Source organism: Sinohyriopsis cumingii, unplaced genomic scaffold (assembly GCF_028554795.1).
Source record: "Sinohyriopsis cumingii isolate HCF-2022 unplaced genomic scaffold, ASM2855479v2 utg002106l, whole genome shotgun sequence".
Lineage (NCBI taxonomy): Eukaryota > Metazoa > Mollusca > Bivalvia > Unionida > Unionidae > Sinohyriopsis > Sinohyriopsis cumingii.
In genome coordinates this window covers 447,253-465,284 of record NW_028316131.1, presented here as the reverse complement: position 1 = coordinate 465,284, position 18,032 = coordinate 447,253, and the positions used below count along the sequence as shown (strand labels likewise).

Below are 18,032 nucleotides of genomic sequence, written 5' to 3'. Positions count from 1 at the left end.
ATGATTAAAGTCGGTGGATTTTTACCACTGCTAGGATTATTAGCGTCCACCATTGCTCCGATAGTAGCGAAAGGCGCACTAGCAGTCGCGACCGGATTCGGAGCCAGTAAACTACTAGAGAAAGTAACCGGCAATCTCAATCTAAATATACCCGACCCAACGATGGCAAGGCTTTTCTTAGCGATGCACAAGCGGGACAGCGGCGCTTATCTACGACGGCCGAGATACGGAGACGGCCTGAAACAGCCAGGAACTTATCCCAAATTCGGACGCGGTCTAAAACTAGCCTAACTCCGATGTCAAATTTAGATTTATCTAACGAGGCAGCGCATAGAAAGATAAAATTCTTCAGAGACGTATTTATGCGAGATCAATTACCGGACAAACCAAACATTAACTAGACCGGAATAATAAATCTCGATTCAAGTATTGGTCCGGGAACACATTGGGTTGCCTATGCGATTAATCCGCGCGAAGCTATTTATTTTGACTCATACGGGTTGGCGCCACCGAAGGAATTTATCAAATACACGTCAAAATTAAATATTCCAATTTTATATTCGACGTTACCAACACAGACACTAACGGATCCACCAATATGCGGTCCTGAATCAATTAATGTTCTTGATGCGATTTCACGCGCAATTGATCCATATCGCAAAACAATACTTAAATATACATCTAATAAATATGGTTGACATTTATGGAAGATCCGCATTCAGAGTAAAAAAAAAAACTCCAGCTGATATTGATTTATCCAAATATGCAACTAAGGACGATCTTAATAATTTGCTATCGATAGCAGGAATAGATCCTGACGATGTTGCTATTTTTCAAGATAAACATGGAAAATTACGGACTAGTAATGTTAAAATAGGAGATATACTCAAACGAGATGAATACAACGCTCATGTAAATGAATTTAATGCTATTAAAAAAGCCAACGAGGACATTGCAGCACTGAATAATTTGATAGCAAATATTACACGTAGTAAGGTTGATATGTCGTTGTACGACGGAGAAATTCGTGATTTTAACGTAAAAATTGCTGACATTAACACAAAAATTGCCAACATCAGCACCACCGTTGATCTATTTGGTGGAACCAACGCGTTAATTCCTGGAATTATCACTAAAACAAGTTTTATTAAATTTCCACCACCAACAACACCAAATCAATTTATAAATTTAACATTCACGACGGTGTCGGGATTAGCAACATGGACGCCAGAAAGTAACACGTTTACGTATACGGCGCCGATTACTGGTCTGTATCAGTTATATATTTTATCCAAGGTGAGATTCAGAATAATATCTAGAAAATATAAATGGCGACACACCAGCGATAGATTTCTTAGATTCTTAAATATTCCGCTAGAGAAAGATTCCGAAGAAACATTTGAGTTAGAACCTCCAGACAGAGCCGCAACAGCGTCAACTGATTATTGGTGGTGCACGGAATTTATCGCCGAAATGCCTTCATCATTTCGTTGGACACAAAATTAATAATGAACGACTACAGATATAATCAGGCGCGTTCATGGCAGGATTCGCTGAAATTATCCGTAGATGTGTACACGACAAAGGTAAAAAAATATCAACGCAGATTAGTTGCCATCGACGTGGCTGTGTACGCGACAAGTGCAGTTATTGCTGGTGTAGGAATAATATTATCCGCGGTAACAATGATGGCACCGGTCGTTGTAACTATAGCCGTTTCCGTATCAACGACATGCGCGGGCGTTCTTAGCATCATTGCAAAAAAAATATCTTCATGTACGAGCGAAAAACTGACCTCGTACATAAATAAGTTAAATATAGCGACGAGCGCGTATTCGAAATTATCATCGTTGCTTTCTGAGAGTCTCAATGATGGAATTATATCCGATTACGAATTCTCGCTAATGTTAAAGATTGTTGATATTAATAATGTCGGAGTTAGCTCAGATTGCGACAAATACAACACCGTCAGTGACAACAATGATATCGGCAAGCTCGACTAAGCCAGAATTTAACATTAATTTTCCAACAGCAATTTCTGTAAACGAAATTGCCTTATCGCAGTTGCGCGTTTATTACAGCTGGCCTAATATCAGATCAGAGTCGTTTGGTGGGTTATCATCGAATAATTTGCTTGTTTTCGCTAAATCTACCGATGATACTGCTGACTGGATGACAGTTGGACTACAAACAGGTAGTTACGAGATCGAACAAATCAATGACGAACTCATCTACAAAATAGCGAATATAACTACCGACAAAGAACCGGGCATAAAAATATCCGTGCATGAACCAACACTAACGTCAATAATTGAGTTAAAATCACCATATATCGTCGATATTTATAAATCTTCAATCAGATCTATACTAGGTTGGCCTGAAGATGCGCTAGTTCACCCACCAGCGCCACCAGAACCTAAAAAATCCGATTATGTTACCGATAAGAAAAATTATCATGGAATTGTTTCAGAATATATACGAGTACTATCTTGGTTAAAAGATTTGAAGAAAGTTACCAACTTTATTTATTCATATAAGGATTTTGTTTTTCGTGAAACCGAAGCTAAACAATCTGTCTATATAGATATTGAATTTATTACTGAAATTAATGAAACACATAAAGAACAACTACAATTACTACGGCAGTATTTTCAAGAGTGTATTTTTAACATATCAGGCTCATGTGGTGAGATTATTAAACGCATGGAAATTTTAAATCAACCTACGGCCGACATGGAATATCTTCATCAGCGAATAATTCAGGCAATAATTAATTCAACAAATGAAGAATTTAAACAAAAATTTACAGACCATTACAAATTGACCGAGGCAACGTTACCAAATTTCAAATTGCCCGGCTATAATGCACCTGAATTAAGAAAATCCGTCACTGACACTATTGATGAGTTATTTTCAAAATTAATTGCTGCGTGGAGGAAAAAATTACCGCCAGCGTCGATACTTAGACATAATAATGATCCATCAGGGCAAGGACGACATATCTCGCCGAATATCGTAAATATATCCGACGTTATCGCGGTTAATCTTCACGCGGATATCATCGATGGTAGTTATAGTGCAGATGCAGATGTGTCAGAACGAGCACAACAAGGATTCGTTTTATATTCGTTTTCTCCAGATGTTTCTCCGGGATACTTGATTGTAAAAGAGCCGGTCAATCTGTTTTATTTGCGATGTCATAATCGATTATTATCGAGAATTAATTTTAAGTTAACAAATCAATCTGGACATTTACTTGATATACGCGGAGAAACATTAAGTATTAATTTGCTAGTAAGATCGTACGATCTTTGATCCTGAGAACCTTTAAAGTTCTTAATCCTTACCTGTCCACCGGAAAAATAACATAAAAAAACAAGATAAAATACAATAAAAAAGTCAAATTTACTTATTTTTTTTAATTCTCAGAATCATTTACTAGTTTTTTTAGTTGTCTAGCGCGAACATTAATAACTTTTCTCGATTCGTATTCGTCAGATAACTCTGATCTGATTCTTTCTACGGCTGTAGAAAGCGCAACAAAATTCTTGATTTGTGCCTCATTGACAGATGCCAACGACTGATACATTGCTGACTGAATTTTCTTTATGAATTTATATTCAGATGGCAGAACATATCTGTGTTCAAGTTTATTGTGAGCGAGTATCTCAAATTCAGAAATAATTTTATATGTGTCTAGATCTATGTGCAAATTTATATTCCTATTTTTAAGTCTTCGATTGCGTCAATGATATTGTTGATATTTTCTTCGTTCATATTATAAATATTATATCTTTAAGTAATTATTTTTTGTAAGTAAATATTTATTGAATTTACTCAAGTATTACTGGAATATAAGAAAACTCGATCCATTCGTCAAATTTATATGAAAACGCCGATTTATATATTTTTTCCACAGCTCGTCGAACCGATGCACGATTAATACCAAAGTATTTACCAGCAGCGTGCATTGATTGAAATACCATCTCCTCGTTAGTTTCTAAATTTGCTGATTTAACCGCTTTGGATATTCTGCATCCACCACCAGAGCCGAATTTTAAATTTTCACTTTGAGTAACCGCTCTAAGATTAGATAACTTGTTATTTAAGGTATCCCCGTCAATATGGTCAATAACAAGCTTGTCTTTGATGAGTCCTTTATGACACTCATAAATGAATCTGTGATTATAATAATTTTTCCCCCTCCGTTGGTAAATTTAAGATAACCAGAATTACCAACGGCACCAACGGAATTTTTTGTTTTGATATTTCTGACTACGCCATCGCACGATGTTTCGTAGCCGCTAATTGTTCGGTGAGTCTTGAATATTGGATTCATATATAATTATTCATTTGTTTAAATCATAATTTGGTTGAAATCTATTAAGATAATCTTTTTCGCAAGTTATTACGTCATTGACAGATTTTTTATTATAATGTCGCTTCAGTTCTCGATAGCGCTTTCCACCACATTTTAGACATAATCGAGTCTTTCCTCGCGTGCCAACCTGACAAATCATACACTGCTGCGGTCCTAAACTTCCTTCGCGAACAGCTTGCATATGAGCGCCACAATAATCTTTTTTGCATGATTTATCGCAGTGATTTGTTGAAGCAACCAATAGACATTTGCAATGATTCATTATTATTTAAATATTTGTTTAAAATATAATAATGAAATTATTTGATCTTGATGAGGCTGAATACGATATTTCTGAAGCCGATCGAGCCAAGAAGGAATTTTTCGACGATGGAGCGGTTCATACTTGGTCAACTTGGAAAACAAATTTGACCGACAATACGATGACTGACGAACAAGCCAAGAAAATAATTGATTATATTAAGAAAAATCATCCTAATGAGAAATTTATCTTTGGAATAAAATTTATCGTGCAGATGCCCGATGGCGTATGGATCATTCGTGATAAGCGAGATCCTATAATCGGAGGGAAATTTTTTTTTATTCTTGATGCAAATAGCAGGCCGGGGTTATTATTAGGCATATATAAACCGTATTATGTTAAGGCTTATCCGGTCAGCGCGGTTGTTTATGGAATTTATCGGCTAAATAACAAGCCCGACATGAAAAAAATTACCCTTAATGAAGAAATCTTCAGTTATAAATTGCGTTGGTGAGCGTGTAATAGAGCATATGAAAAATTCAAAACGCGGATCAGGATTGACCGAATTAAGATTAGCAAAGATAAATATATGGGCGGGAACTGTCATTGATGGTGCGTCAATAGATGATGTAGCGGCGTTATCACGACAGTTAAAATTTCCTATCGTGGTCAAAACATTATCGAGAGTAATTTTGTATGATTCTCCGAATAAATCTCGGGGATCGCCAATAGTAATTGTTGATCATAATTCTCATGCTTGGTCGAGTGCGGTAACGATATTTCCGCGAGAACGCGTAGTTAAATTTTATCCAGAAGAATTATCTGCGGAAGATATGTTTAAATTTATTAGTGAATTGAGTAAATCAGATCCGATATCAGTTTGGTTATTTTCCAGCGAAGATAAATACGACCAATTTGTATTGCCGCGAGGTGACATTTACAGAAATAAATCCCTACATGACTCAATGAGCGAATTAGCGTATAAATATTCAACAAATTCCGAACAGTTATTAACAAATTGTTTTACCATTCCGTCAGTTGCTGCTCACGCCGCTAGAGAGAAAAATTCATGGAAGCCAACACGATGCGAATTTCTCAAAGATGTTCAGATGAGTTGCGTTGAATATGGCCACGGCGGATTATGGAACACTAAATATGATTATACAAATATGATATCCATCGATATGTCCGCGTGTTATCCGGGGAGTTTTCTAGGGTATGGCGACGCTGCTAAATATTTTGCCAAATACGGCCATCCTTGCAGCGAAATGACGCGGGTTGCCATTAACGGACCATTACCGAATTTTCCCCTGACAGCATTCGCACGCGTTACATCATTCAAATTTGCAGATAATTTACATAAAATTTGCTACATTTGATTTGGCAGACATTTCTCACAACGACGCTGGGTTCACATAGCGCTGCTGCAATATATGTTAGATTCAGCGATGTTAACGCGATTGACCGTCAGCGAGGCAATTATTTCGTATAACAAACAGACTGATGTGTGGTTGCCAACGGACTGTGATAACGCTAAAGATTTAGGAAGAAAAATAATCGGTAAATTTACTCAAGGTGGCTCTGTTGATCATAAGCGACGCCATGCTAGGTTGTTCATGAACGATGCAGAATTAGATTTTATTCTGAATGATACCGCGTCGAGAGGCATATTTTGTAACAGAGAAAATATTTTCGTCGATGGAATAAAGTTAGGTACCGTAGTTAGCTATCTTGACGGAGAATCTCCTCAATACACGCATTTAAGATCGTCAATGCTTGCATATGTAAGTATTAATTTACTTTCGATGATAAATAAATTCCCCAATATTGCAGTACGAGTAGAGACTGATTCGTTCTATATTGATGGTAAACACTTATCTTTGGTAGAAAAATATCTTACCGAAGATGGTCCATGGGGCACTTGGAGAAAAAAAGATGAAGATATTCTTGATTATTGTGAAGACGCCGACGTTGAAGATCGTGATGAATTTCACTGCGGAGATATCGAAGAAATATCTACGGAGGTGTCCGTAAATGATCCAATTTCACGACATAAATTCGTATATCTGAATGGACCTGGCGGCAGTGGTAAAACTTCAAGAATGATAAATTTATTTGTAAATTCAGATATGATTGTATTAACGCCAACACACAGATTAGCGCGAGAAATGAAACAACGCGGTGTTAAATCATGTACTTATCACAGTTATTTCAAATACAGCGGTGGTGCATGGGATCCTGTGCGGATGGGCGATAAATATATAAATAAGGTCATAGTTATTGACGAAGTTTGCACGATAAATTTATATGTATTAAAGTTGTTTTTAGCGTGGCTATCACAGAAAAATACCGCCGTGATAATGTGCGGAGATCACGGTCAACCAAATCCGATTGAAGGTGAATCGCCGCATGCCTGGCTTAAGAATTTTGTTGATTATTATGAAGAAATTGATGCCGATTACAGATCAACAGATAAATTATTGACGGAATTTAAGAAATTGATTCGATTACAGTCAGATACAATTCAATGTGAAGTTATGAGAAAAGTAATTAGCGAGACATCAATGAGTGATTTTCTTAATTTATGGCGTCCTGATCACCTAATCGTCGCTAGCAGAAAAATAGTTCGTGATGATCTTCAGATAAAATTATTTAAGTTGCATCGTGAGAAATTTCCAACGCTGCCAGTGCCGCTATGTTATAGGCCGGCGGATACTCGAAAACAAAATATTGATGTAATTATCTGCGGAGAAAAAAAATTTGGTGCTAAATGATATTATTAATGTTAATATTGATTTTGTTAATGATATGATAAATGCAGAAAAATCTCCGTGGAAGTTAGGTTATGCAACGACAATACATTCATCTCAAGGATTAACTATAGACAGTCAAGTTTGGATTGTCGATGATAGAATTATGTGGTCAAATTTAGTTTATTTAGCCATATCCAGAGTTAGAAAATTATCTCAGCTAGGACGGATTTTACTTGAGTGATTTTGGCGGGAATTGAGTATCTGCAGGAATTACCTGTAATTCTTCCTTGGTGAATCCGCGTTGAGGAGCAAGCGAATCTAACATGTACATGGCAGGCCTTCCGGATGATCTTGTTACGGCGGATATTTTATGCGAAGTTATGCTCCAGATTGGATCAGTTGCTCTTTTTCGTCCACCTTCGGCTTCACCTTGCTTATATAAATATTTAACTATAATGCTACCTAATACAGGCTGTATTGAGAAATCTCGCCTTGTTGGCATAGTTGCTTTTGTAATAGCGACGGCTGGTTTTATTTTTATTGTCGTGTTATCTCGTTATTTATCGCGTTAATTACATCTGGCAATCTCGATACCCACTCCTGAGATCGCTCATCGCTGATAAATTCCCTCGCGTATTGATATCCAAATAATTGCTGGGCGAGTGTTTTGTTAAATCGCTCAACAATGGCCTGATCTCGATGAATTCCAGCGTGACCGCGTCGAATATTAACGTTATTCTTTTTCATCAGCGACGAGACCGGGCCGAGAAATTCCCTGCCAGGATCGACCTGAAGAAGATTTGGCCATGCTAATAATGATCGCGAATAAATATTGCTAAATGCGTTGGCAACCTCGCTGGCCGATTTAGTTGCTAATGGCGCCGCTTCCTTATATCTGCTAGCGATATCAACGACGGTTAGTACGTATTTGTATGTGACGCAGTTGACAGTATCATGCGGAAGAACATTATATCAGCTTGATGAACTTCATTAGGAACACTAACTTCAAAATGCGCATAAAGAATTTTCTTAGGTGGAAGAAGATAAATTTGCCACACAGCTTGTTTCGATAACCAAGAAGCTGCCACGGGTATTTTTACTTTGGCGGCCTTCGCAAATTTGGCAATTGCAGATTTTCCTCGCCAGATGCCCCTCGAAGAATAATATATTTCTTCCATGTCTATTTATTACCCGCGTCGAATACTAATTTGCTCTTCATTGCAGTTTTTATTAGCAACGTCGCTAATTTTTCTTTGAGGGACTTATTAGGAACAGCGTCTATGGCGTGAATTAATTTTACATCAGCGATATGTCTTTGTTGTAGATCTCCACTACGATAAGCAAGATCATGAATATAACATGCGTTATCGATGGCGTTTACTGGATCCTCGCCCGATTTTGGCTGATTACTTTTGTCAAGTCTGATATCTAATCGTGTCCGCAGTAATTATATCCTGGTACATGTTTTTCTCCGGGATATTTTGCCCAGGGCAATCCGGGCAATTTACCCAAGGATGCGGCGATGTCACCTCCATATCGCTTTATTTTTTAACAAATCTAAACTTGCGTGTTCCACATTTCACGCATGTTCCTGTAATCGCATTTTTATTATTACGCGTCGTGACCTCAGTTAGATTCTCCGTGCCTGTGCGCATGCGACATTTCACACAATATAAATCCATGATATATTATAACATGAATGTAATTGATTTTTCAGCCACGAAAAAACGCGAGCAAGTAAAACATCACGCGGCATTACCAAATTCGATCAGAATGATCATAATTGGTCCATCTGGATCCGGTAAAACACAATTATTGCTAAATTTGATAATGAGATGGCTGAAATGGGGCAAATTATATTTAGTTGCACCGTCGGTTGATGATCAACGTTGTTATCAAGTTCTAAAAGACTTTAACGACAATGCGTCAGAAATATCTGAAAATATTATTGAATTTATCATAGATATCAATGAAGCACCATCCGTGGAAGACATTAACGGAGAAATAAATAATTTAGTCGTATACGACGACGTAATGTTGGACAAGCAAACAAATCCAGCCAGAATATTTTCTCGCGGCCGACATAAAAATACCGACGTTATTTACGTAACTCAGCGATATACGCAGATTCCAAAACTTATCAGAGATAATTGCAATATTTTGGCGGTATTTAACGGCGTCGATACGCACACGTTACGAAATATTCATCAGACAGGGTGCAACGGCGACATGGACATAAATATGTTCAAGAATTTATTTAGCCGTGCTCAGTCAACTCCGCATGGATTCATTACGATAAATTTACACGATCCACGATGTAGATATCGAATTGGTCTTGATCAAATATTTTGATCACTTGTTTCAAAAACAATTTGCCCCCGCGGTGATGTTTTTTTATATACATAGTGACTGCATGTGGGTCTGTTAATATCGAAAAATGACCCTCGTAGCAGCCCTTAGAAATGAAAATAAAGGTCACCACAAAATTATTTCCTGTAGAAGCTTTCATTTTGGACGAAGAACCTGGTCTGTGATTACTTTCTGCTACTGACATCACACAAAATACTTTTGTTTAAAAGATAATATTGTCTATCTGTATAAAAAATAACTGTATTTCTATTTAATAGCAATGCACACAATTATGGTTCAACTTCACTCTTCTGTCCTTCGATATAAGCCAGGTAGCTTATTTTTATTTTTATTTTCGTGCTAAAGGGCATATAATTTCAAGTATAATCTATGTATCGTTTTGATTAAGTAAATATCCTGATCGACAATTAAATCAGATTATTATCTTGACTATACGTGATGAATGGTGCTGATAAAGGTTTGCTGGGGACTCAAAATGGCAGCAACGTACCTACGCATTCGTTGCATTGTGGGTATTTGCTTACACAATCATGACGTCTCTGAAAACAACCCATACGAAGAAAATATATTTAAGGAACAATTCAGAGATGTTCATAGTGTTTAATCACAATTAATGCTAAACTGACCAATTTATTCTGGTCAATCAATACTGGACTTTATTAAAATAACTTGAAAGCAAAAACTGTTTAATTACTATAAAAACAGCCACTGATAGTTGAATATTATGTATCAAAACTGATAATATGTATGATGATGTGAAAAACATTGGTACATTATTTAATACATGTTTATCCAAGTAATCAACTTTTATATTGTACAAAGAAATAAAAAGTTGTAGGTAAATTTAAAGATGAATGTAATGAAAACTAATAATAAAATGTGTTGCTTTAGCCCTTTACCTCATAGAGTGTATGACGTTTTAGCCTTTATATACAGGTAGCAAAGTTACCCAGTGCAGTGTGCAATAAACAGAAGATGTGTAACCTAGTCAACTCCATAAAAGTAGGCCTGCCTGTTAACTGTTAAATAGTGTGGTATATGTTACGTTTAACAGCAATTCTAACCATTTGACATTTTTGGTACACATATATTATGTATGGAAAGATTTAAGAGTAAAATCCGATAGTTATAACTGTATAATTATTTTTCACAGAAGAATTTTTACCGTGCTGTAAAATCTTAAGGGAACTCGTTCACCACTAATTCAGTGAAAACACGTCACCAACAATAACTGTCCTTTCTCATACTCGAAATTTACCAGTTCTTAGCATCTCATCACTAAATCATCTGAATTTGATAATTTATAAAAACTAATTGCTGCCTACATCAATACCAGAGCCTTTTCCTAAATTATTTAAGCTTTCATAGTTGCGATTCTAATTGTGAAAACTCGAGTAAGTACTGAATGAAATCCGCAACCTCCATTTTGGAGAGTGGATAATACAACCCAGTTACATTAAATAGCAGATTTCTACCAGAGCATAAACAGCGACCACGTGATCGGGTAGTTCACCTTTAAGAATGTAGTATCTAATAGGAGGTTTACCCCCAAAGGTGACGCTACAAAACCCCAATTAAAATGGCTGATGTTTATAGCAGGTGTCAAGAGGTGTTTCCATGAGAATGGGGTAAAAGCATTAAAAGGCGCTTGTATTCAAATCGGGCGGAGGCATCTAAAGGCGCTTCCATGCAAATGGAGTAGAGGTGTTCAAAGGCGCTTGCAAGAGGTAAAGGATTAATGCCTAAAATGCACTTACCTATTGTTGATGATATTAAAATTAACATAGCAAAAGATGTTTCAAGACCCACTGTTATAAAACAAAAGAATGCATACACTAAGGAAGGGTGTAACAAGACTATTTACCATCTTTGTGATGAAAAACAGCACATGGCTTTCTGGATTGCATCAGAGGATATATGGAAATAGAAAAATAACACAAATAAACCAAATAATATAAAAGGCAGAAAATTGCTATTAAGCATCAACAAACTATACTGAAGCATAAAATGTAAAAATATTACACTGAAATTCTGACATTTACTTATATTGTTATGATGAAACCCAAGGGTACATTATTCATAAGTTCTAATGTACACTGCAACATAAGCTGGGACTGCATTAACAACTCCAACAAATAAACATGCCATGTATACTCTGTGTCCTTGGTTAACAATGACTCACACAATGTCTTAACTATTTCTGGTTTGACTCTCAGTCTCCTGTGCCATCTGTTACACTGTTTAGGTGTTTCAGACAAATCAATAACTCGAACAGATGAACAAATCCTGTAAGGGAATCATTCAAGGATGGGGCTAGGTCAAATACTTCATTTTTAAGATTTAATATAAAGGTCAGGAATTAGAAACAATATGCAAGTACCAAAATTTAACTGAGACCTTACAGACTTTTGATGCTGCTGCTGTCAGACTGAAAGGGACTGCTATTCTGCACTGCCCAATCATGTGGGCTCAACAAAGGTGAACATATTAAAAAGAGTGTCTTTCTCCCTTGAGAATAAAACTATATATGATCTTGAATAAAAAACACTTCAAACAAAGTTAGAATTATTTTCCTAATTCTAGAAAATTCTCCGTCAAAATCTATAAGATAACTTTGAACTCATTCGCATCAATTTACATCAATTTCAAATCTAAATAACTGCGCTATTTCTGGCACTGTCAAAGTCAAATATTTCCCTTCATGCTCCAGTATTTACTTCATCTATCAAATCTAAAATTTGATTGGTTAATCTACCTGCATAATTAGGGAATGGCTTGAAACCCATTTTTTCTAGTAAAATATGTTTCTTCGAGAATGCTTACCCAATCGTAATACCTTAGGAGAACTACCACCTTGCAAATCCAGCCGTCCCATATACTACTTTTAGCTAAAGGGAGCTAAAAGGTGTATGCCAACCTATTTGGTGGTCATGTAGAGCGATCTCCCCTTGCATATAAGACTTTGTGGCAAAGTATTTCTTCTTCAGATACATTACATAATCAGAATGCCTCAGGAAAATAGGTAAGAGGTGAAGGGAGGTAAATCCCATTACCCCACAGATACCATCTCCGATCCCAGAAGATATATGAGACAGCTTCCAGGTAACCAGACTGGAGGGCACATCTTCCAATAGGGAAAAACATTTCCCCCACAAATCCAGCAGAAGTTGTGAAGCCACATCTTATCAAGCTGTCTATCAACCTGGAAGGGTGACCTGTTAAGCTGTGGATATAGGTCCTACCAGATCAATCTGGGTCCTATGGGATGGCAGATCTTGGAGATAAAAGCGACAGAATGTGGACTCCGATCTCTATCCCACATCCTGAATGAAGTCGGTTAGGGAATAGTTCCAATTGAATACTAGGCTGGCGACTGCTCTAACATTGTGAGCCAAAATGCATAAGTTCATTTGAGCTGGGGTTATTTCTCTATGTGCTGAGGGAATAACCCGCTTAATCCAGGACAAGATAGTCATTGCTGAGATATCATCCTGTCCTGTCTTGAGAGGTAGAACAAGGCGTGATCGACCTCGATGCAACGATTCTGTGTTACTGAGGTACCATTTCAAAGCCCGCAATGGGTCTTGCAGGTGGCCTTCAGTTGATGAGTCCAGATCAGACAGATGTTTCATGACAAAAATCTGATTACCCTGTGAAGGGAGGTGGTTCTTGATGATGAAGGAGGCTGCCATCATAAGTAAGACTGACCTGTTTTGTCGAAACTGCATGTAATTCGGGTCTGCTGATATGGCATGTATTGTTAATTCTGCCTGCCATAGCCAGCACCATAAGGAAGCAGGTCTTGTTTGAAAGGTGCACCAGACAGGCACATAAAATTGGGTCAAAATTTGTTTTGTTAAGCAGGTTAATACCCAATATAGGGTCCTCGATGCGGATAGGGTTAACATTTGTGGCCGTGTATAATCAAAGTAGGCAAGTCCTCCTTTTGTCCAATATCCTCTCTGCCATGATGATGAAAGGTACATGTGCTAACCTTTTATCGTATTCAATGCTAACTTTCTCTCTTCAAAGAGCCAGCAGAGGCAGGTTATGTTCATTTGCGCATCACTAGGTGAAAATGTGCCAGTTGCCTTTGTATGCTTTCAGAATGGATGGCCTTTGAGGAGTTTCTGATGCAAGATTAATGTGGTCATTGATCCAGGAGTTCTCCTTTTAGAGTGGTGTGATGATGATGAGGCAACAGGCTGATTCCTTTGCTTTATGTATCATTTCATAATCAGGGTGTCGGAGGGTAGGTGTAAGCATTCACGTTGCTCCAATCCAATGATAGGGTGTCGACTGCAAATGCTCTTGGGTCTGGACCTGGAGAGAGAGACATAGGTTGGGAGTTTGGCATTCCATTTAGTCACAAACAAGTCCACCAATGGTCATTCCCATCGGGTACAGATCTGAGTGAAAACCGATGGATGGAGAGACCATTCTGTCTGTATTAGTTAATTATTCCGTGACAAAGATTCGGCCAGAACATTGAGGTGTGATTGGATATGGCAAACATGTGGATTTGTTATTGACAATACCACTTTAGAAAGTACCACACGAAAAGGTCTGGGGACTTGGTTCCTCTTTGTCTTTTGAGATAAGTCACTACTGTAGAGTTGTCAGACAGAATCCGGACTCACTTGCCAGTTAAGCATTCCTGCCATCAGTGAAATGCCACCATGGCCTTCATCTCTAGAAGACTGATATGCAGAAGGCCTTCCTGGAGACACCATGCACCACTGACTTCCTCAAAAGATAGTAGTAGTTGGGCTCCCCAGCCCTCCGCTCTGGCGTTGGTACAAATTTTAATCTTGGGCGGTGGTACTTGCAGAGATATAACTGCCGTGAGGCAAGTTAGGTTGCTCCAAGGTTGCAGATGGTGCCTCATTCGGTCGCAGATGGTGTGAGGTTGGTCCAGTTGGCAAACGTTGGGTCTCCACTGAGACAGAAGAAGCATTTGCAATGGGTGCAGAATAATGTATCCTAGGGTGAGTAGGTCCACTGCCATGTAAGCCCAGGAGGCGAGGACATTTTCATGTGGATAGGGTTCTCCTTGAGAGTAATGAAGCCACCATGTTAAGGATTTTCTTTTGCCTGATCCTGAGGGATTAGAACACTGTTTGCTGTGTGCTGAACTCCATACCTAGGTGAACAAATTATTGGGAAGTGATTAGCTCAGATTTATTCCTGTTGACGTGCAAGCACTGGTTGGTAAGCAAGGTACCAAGGGTTATCATATCGTGATGTAAAATATAACTCACCTGATAATTTTGCAGGATATAATCCATGTAACTCGATGTTGCTGCCATATAAATGGTCCAGCCATGCGACATTACTTAGTTCATGAGAACAGTGAAGACCCAGGGGCTGATGTTGAGTCCAAGTGTGAGTGCCATGAATTGGCATACCATGTCATCGTATGCAAACCCACAGGAACTTACTGGAAGCCTGGTGAATAGGGACATGAAGGTAAGCGTCTTTTAATTAACACATTGATAGGCAATGTCTCCCTCCCGGATGCCATTAAAATGTGTTTTGGTGTTTCCATTGCGAACCACTGAATGAAGTGATTGAGGGTGCTGAGGTACATGACCGGGTACAAAGTGCAGTTTGTCTTTGGAACCAAGAAAAGTCTGGATTAAAACCCCAGAGACAATGTGTTTCAAACGAGTTATACCACCCTTTTCTGATGAAGGTTGTTCCTTTCCTTCTGCAAGGTGGTGGCACTGAGTGGGTCTGATGGGACGTTTGCAAATGTTGGTACTCTGGACAGAGGAGAAGGCATTTGAAAAGTGATGCAGAAACCACTTATCGAGTCCATGCATCATTGTGTCAAATCTTGTCACATTTTGGCAGTGAAGAAATGAAGCCTTCCTCTAACTGGGATGTTTGGAAAGGGTGGATTGGAGATGACATCATTTCTTGAGGGGAGGAGGCTGTCAAGAGGAGAAATGCTGGGATAAATGAAAGGACCCTCTTTATGTTTTATTAACTTTGGTCTGCAAGGGCTCTGGCTTTCACTGGTTGGATTTTTGGTAAGAAAGTTTTCTAGAGGTTTATATCCTATGTGTGGCTCTTGGGTCCCATTCACTATTCTCCGTATTGTCCCTATAACTATGCGGTGGTGGGTGGGAGGGAAGTTTGTCTCATTGGTGCCTTCTTTGCTGACTTCTTCATTATGGCAATTAAACAAAAGGTTGAAAGATAAAGGTTGTGCCCGCAATCTGGCCTTATGGTGATCCTTCAGAAAAATTGAGGTAGAGTGTTCCAAGTCATGTTATGTCAAATGTAGACTGGTAGCTGCGGTGACGGCATTGGCCAGGGTGTGTTTGGCAACCCTATTTAAAACATGGGCCATTCTTGAGATTAACTCCTGTGCATGTCCTGTGGTATTCAGATTGGGAGGGGATATACTATTTTCTGCCTATCAGAAGATAACCATGAAAACAAAGTCCAACAGTTACAATATTGTGCAGTAACTGATGAATGTCATCAAAAGCCATCCATTCCATCTGTATGGAGCATGGTTTGGTTATCCACAAAGCAGCAATATTGTGGTGGATTGCTTGGGTATCCAAGTGAAAGGCTGGCGTATGGCAAAGGTAGAACTGCCAACGGAAGTTTTATGGAAGGCGCTTTTGTGTGAAGACAAGTCTACTGATGCTGGGATCATGCAATTGATTGTGAAGACAGTTCAGAATGTCCGTAACTCTTGCAGACTGTGGAAGGTGCTTGAATTTAGGTTCCTCCTTCTTTTTCATGACATCGACAGTTACTAGAACTCTGGTCCAGTTACGTGTTGGTGTGGGAGGATGTGGACAGAACTCAGAGGTAAAAAGCAGAAAACTTCCTTGATGGAGGCCCAGAAGGCAGAATCTTCATGTGACACCATGTAATCAATAACTGACAACATCCTCTGAGAGAAAGAATCATTGTCCTTGGTGGCATGAGGTAAGGTTCAGGACTTCCATGATGCCTGGGACTTAGCAGGTGAAAAGTTACGAGACCAGCCACTCACGAAGCTCGTAGAATGTCCCATATAAGAAACCATGACCTGACGATGGTTACTGAGTAATGAGTCTCTTCTCGTGGCAGTGTGTAGAGAGATTTACAAAGTGATGTCTTTTGAAGAGTGAGGGACTTATTAAGGCATTGTGCTCGAAGAGAGTTTTGAGGTGGTATATGGTTTGGACTGATCTCTTGACATGTCGGTGTAAGTCTGGTTCAATGTACTAGGGGTAGGGCTGTTTTTGTGACAAAAGAAACTGTGACCTGAAATCATTACTGAGCAAAGAGTCTCTTCTCATGGCATAGTGTAGAGAGATTTTTGAAGCGATGTCTTAAAAGTGAGAGGAACTAATTAAGGCATTGTGCTGAAGAGAGTCTTCAGGTGGCTTATGGGTTGGACTGATCCCTGGACTTGTCAGTGTAAGTATGTTCTGTGATTGAGCCATACAAATTGGTTACTGTTGCTTTTCATGATCCCTGGAGTATAGCCTAGGCCAGTCACAAGAGAAATAGGCCATCTGCTTGGGATGTGTGTTGTCCGAATCATAATGTTGGGACAAATTATGTTTGATCCATGTAACTGGTCCTTGTATCTGCTGAGCGAGAGGGAATAGATGGCCATTTGATTAACTCTTTCTCTCGCCATTCTGAAAAAGAAATGGAGTTGAAACCTGAGGAGGCAAGGCCGAGAAGTCTTGTTGTTGTGTTTAACGTCATTTTTCAGCACGCAATAAGCTATGCATGGCAGCCAGTATGAATAGTGGAGGAAGAACCATGGAAAACCCCGGGAAGAACCACCGACCCATGAGAAGCTACTGGAAGCTTTTTCACATAACCACATTTGCCGAATTCTAGACTCGAACCCACGCAGACAGAGGTGAGATTGCAGTGATCAGTAATGAAAAGCGCTTTAGACCACCCAGCCACTCGGGGCCCCCCAACACGAGGTGGCAATAACGCTGGGTATGGAGGTAGTGACTTGGGTGCCAGAACATTTTCTAATCGTCTTGATTTCCAATGTTTCATGGCTGAAGGCTGAAGAGTCAAATTATCTCCCTTGTCCACCTGAAAATCTTGCACTGAGGAAAGATCAGCTTGCAGACTCATGATGTCATCTTTCACTATATGTTTTTATGCTTTGCCCATAGTTCAAACCTGTTAGCATAATTTGCAGAAAATTTAAACGCAGAGCCCTGCACATGTCAGCTTGTACTCAACATTGGTACAGAGCAAGAACTTAAAGCTGGCCCGGCAAATGATAATAGGCAGTCCAATATGC

At 38.8% G+C, this 18,032-nt stretch overlaps 1 protein-coding gene across 1 annotated transcript in view; it reads right to left on the bottom strand.

The window, feature by feature from the left end:
* Window positions 1-14,408: 14,408 nt before the first annotated feature.
* Window positions 14,409-18,032, bottom strand: part of LOC149771140 (transient receptor potential cation channel subfamily M member 2-like) — a 53,375-nt gene continuing 49,751 nt past the window's right edge. Inside the window, exon 14 of the mRNA XM_089948815.1 lies at window positions 14,409-14,888. Within this exon, the coding sequence (XP_089804941.1) occupies window positions 14,409-14,888 (480 nt within the window). The remainder of the gene's footprint in view (window positions 14,889-18,032) is intronic.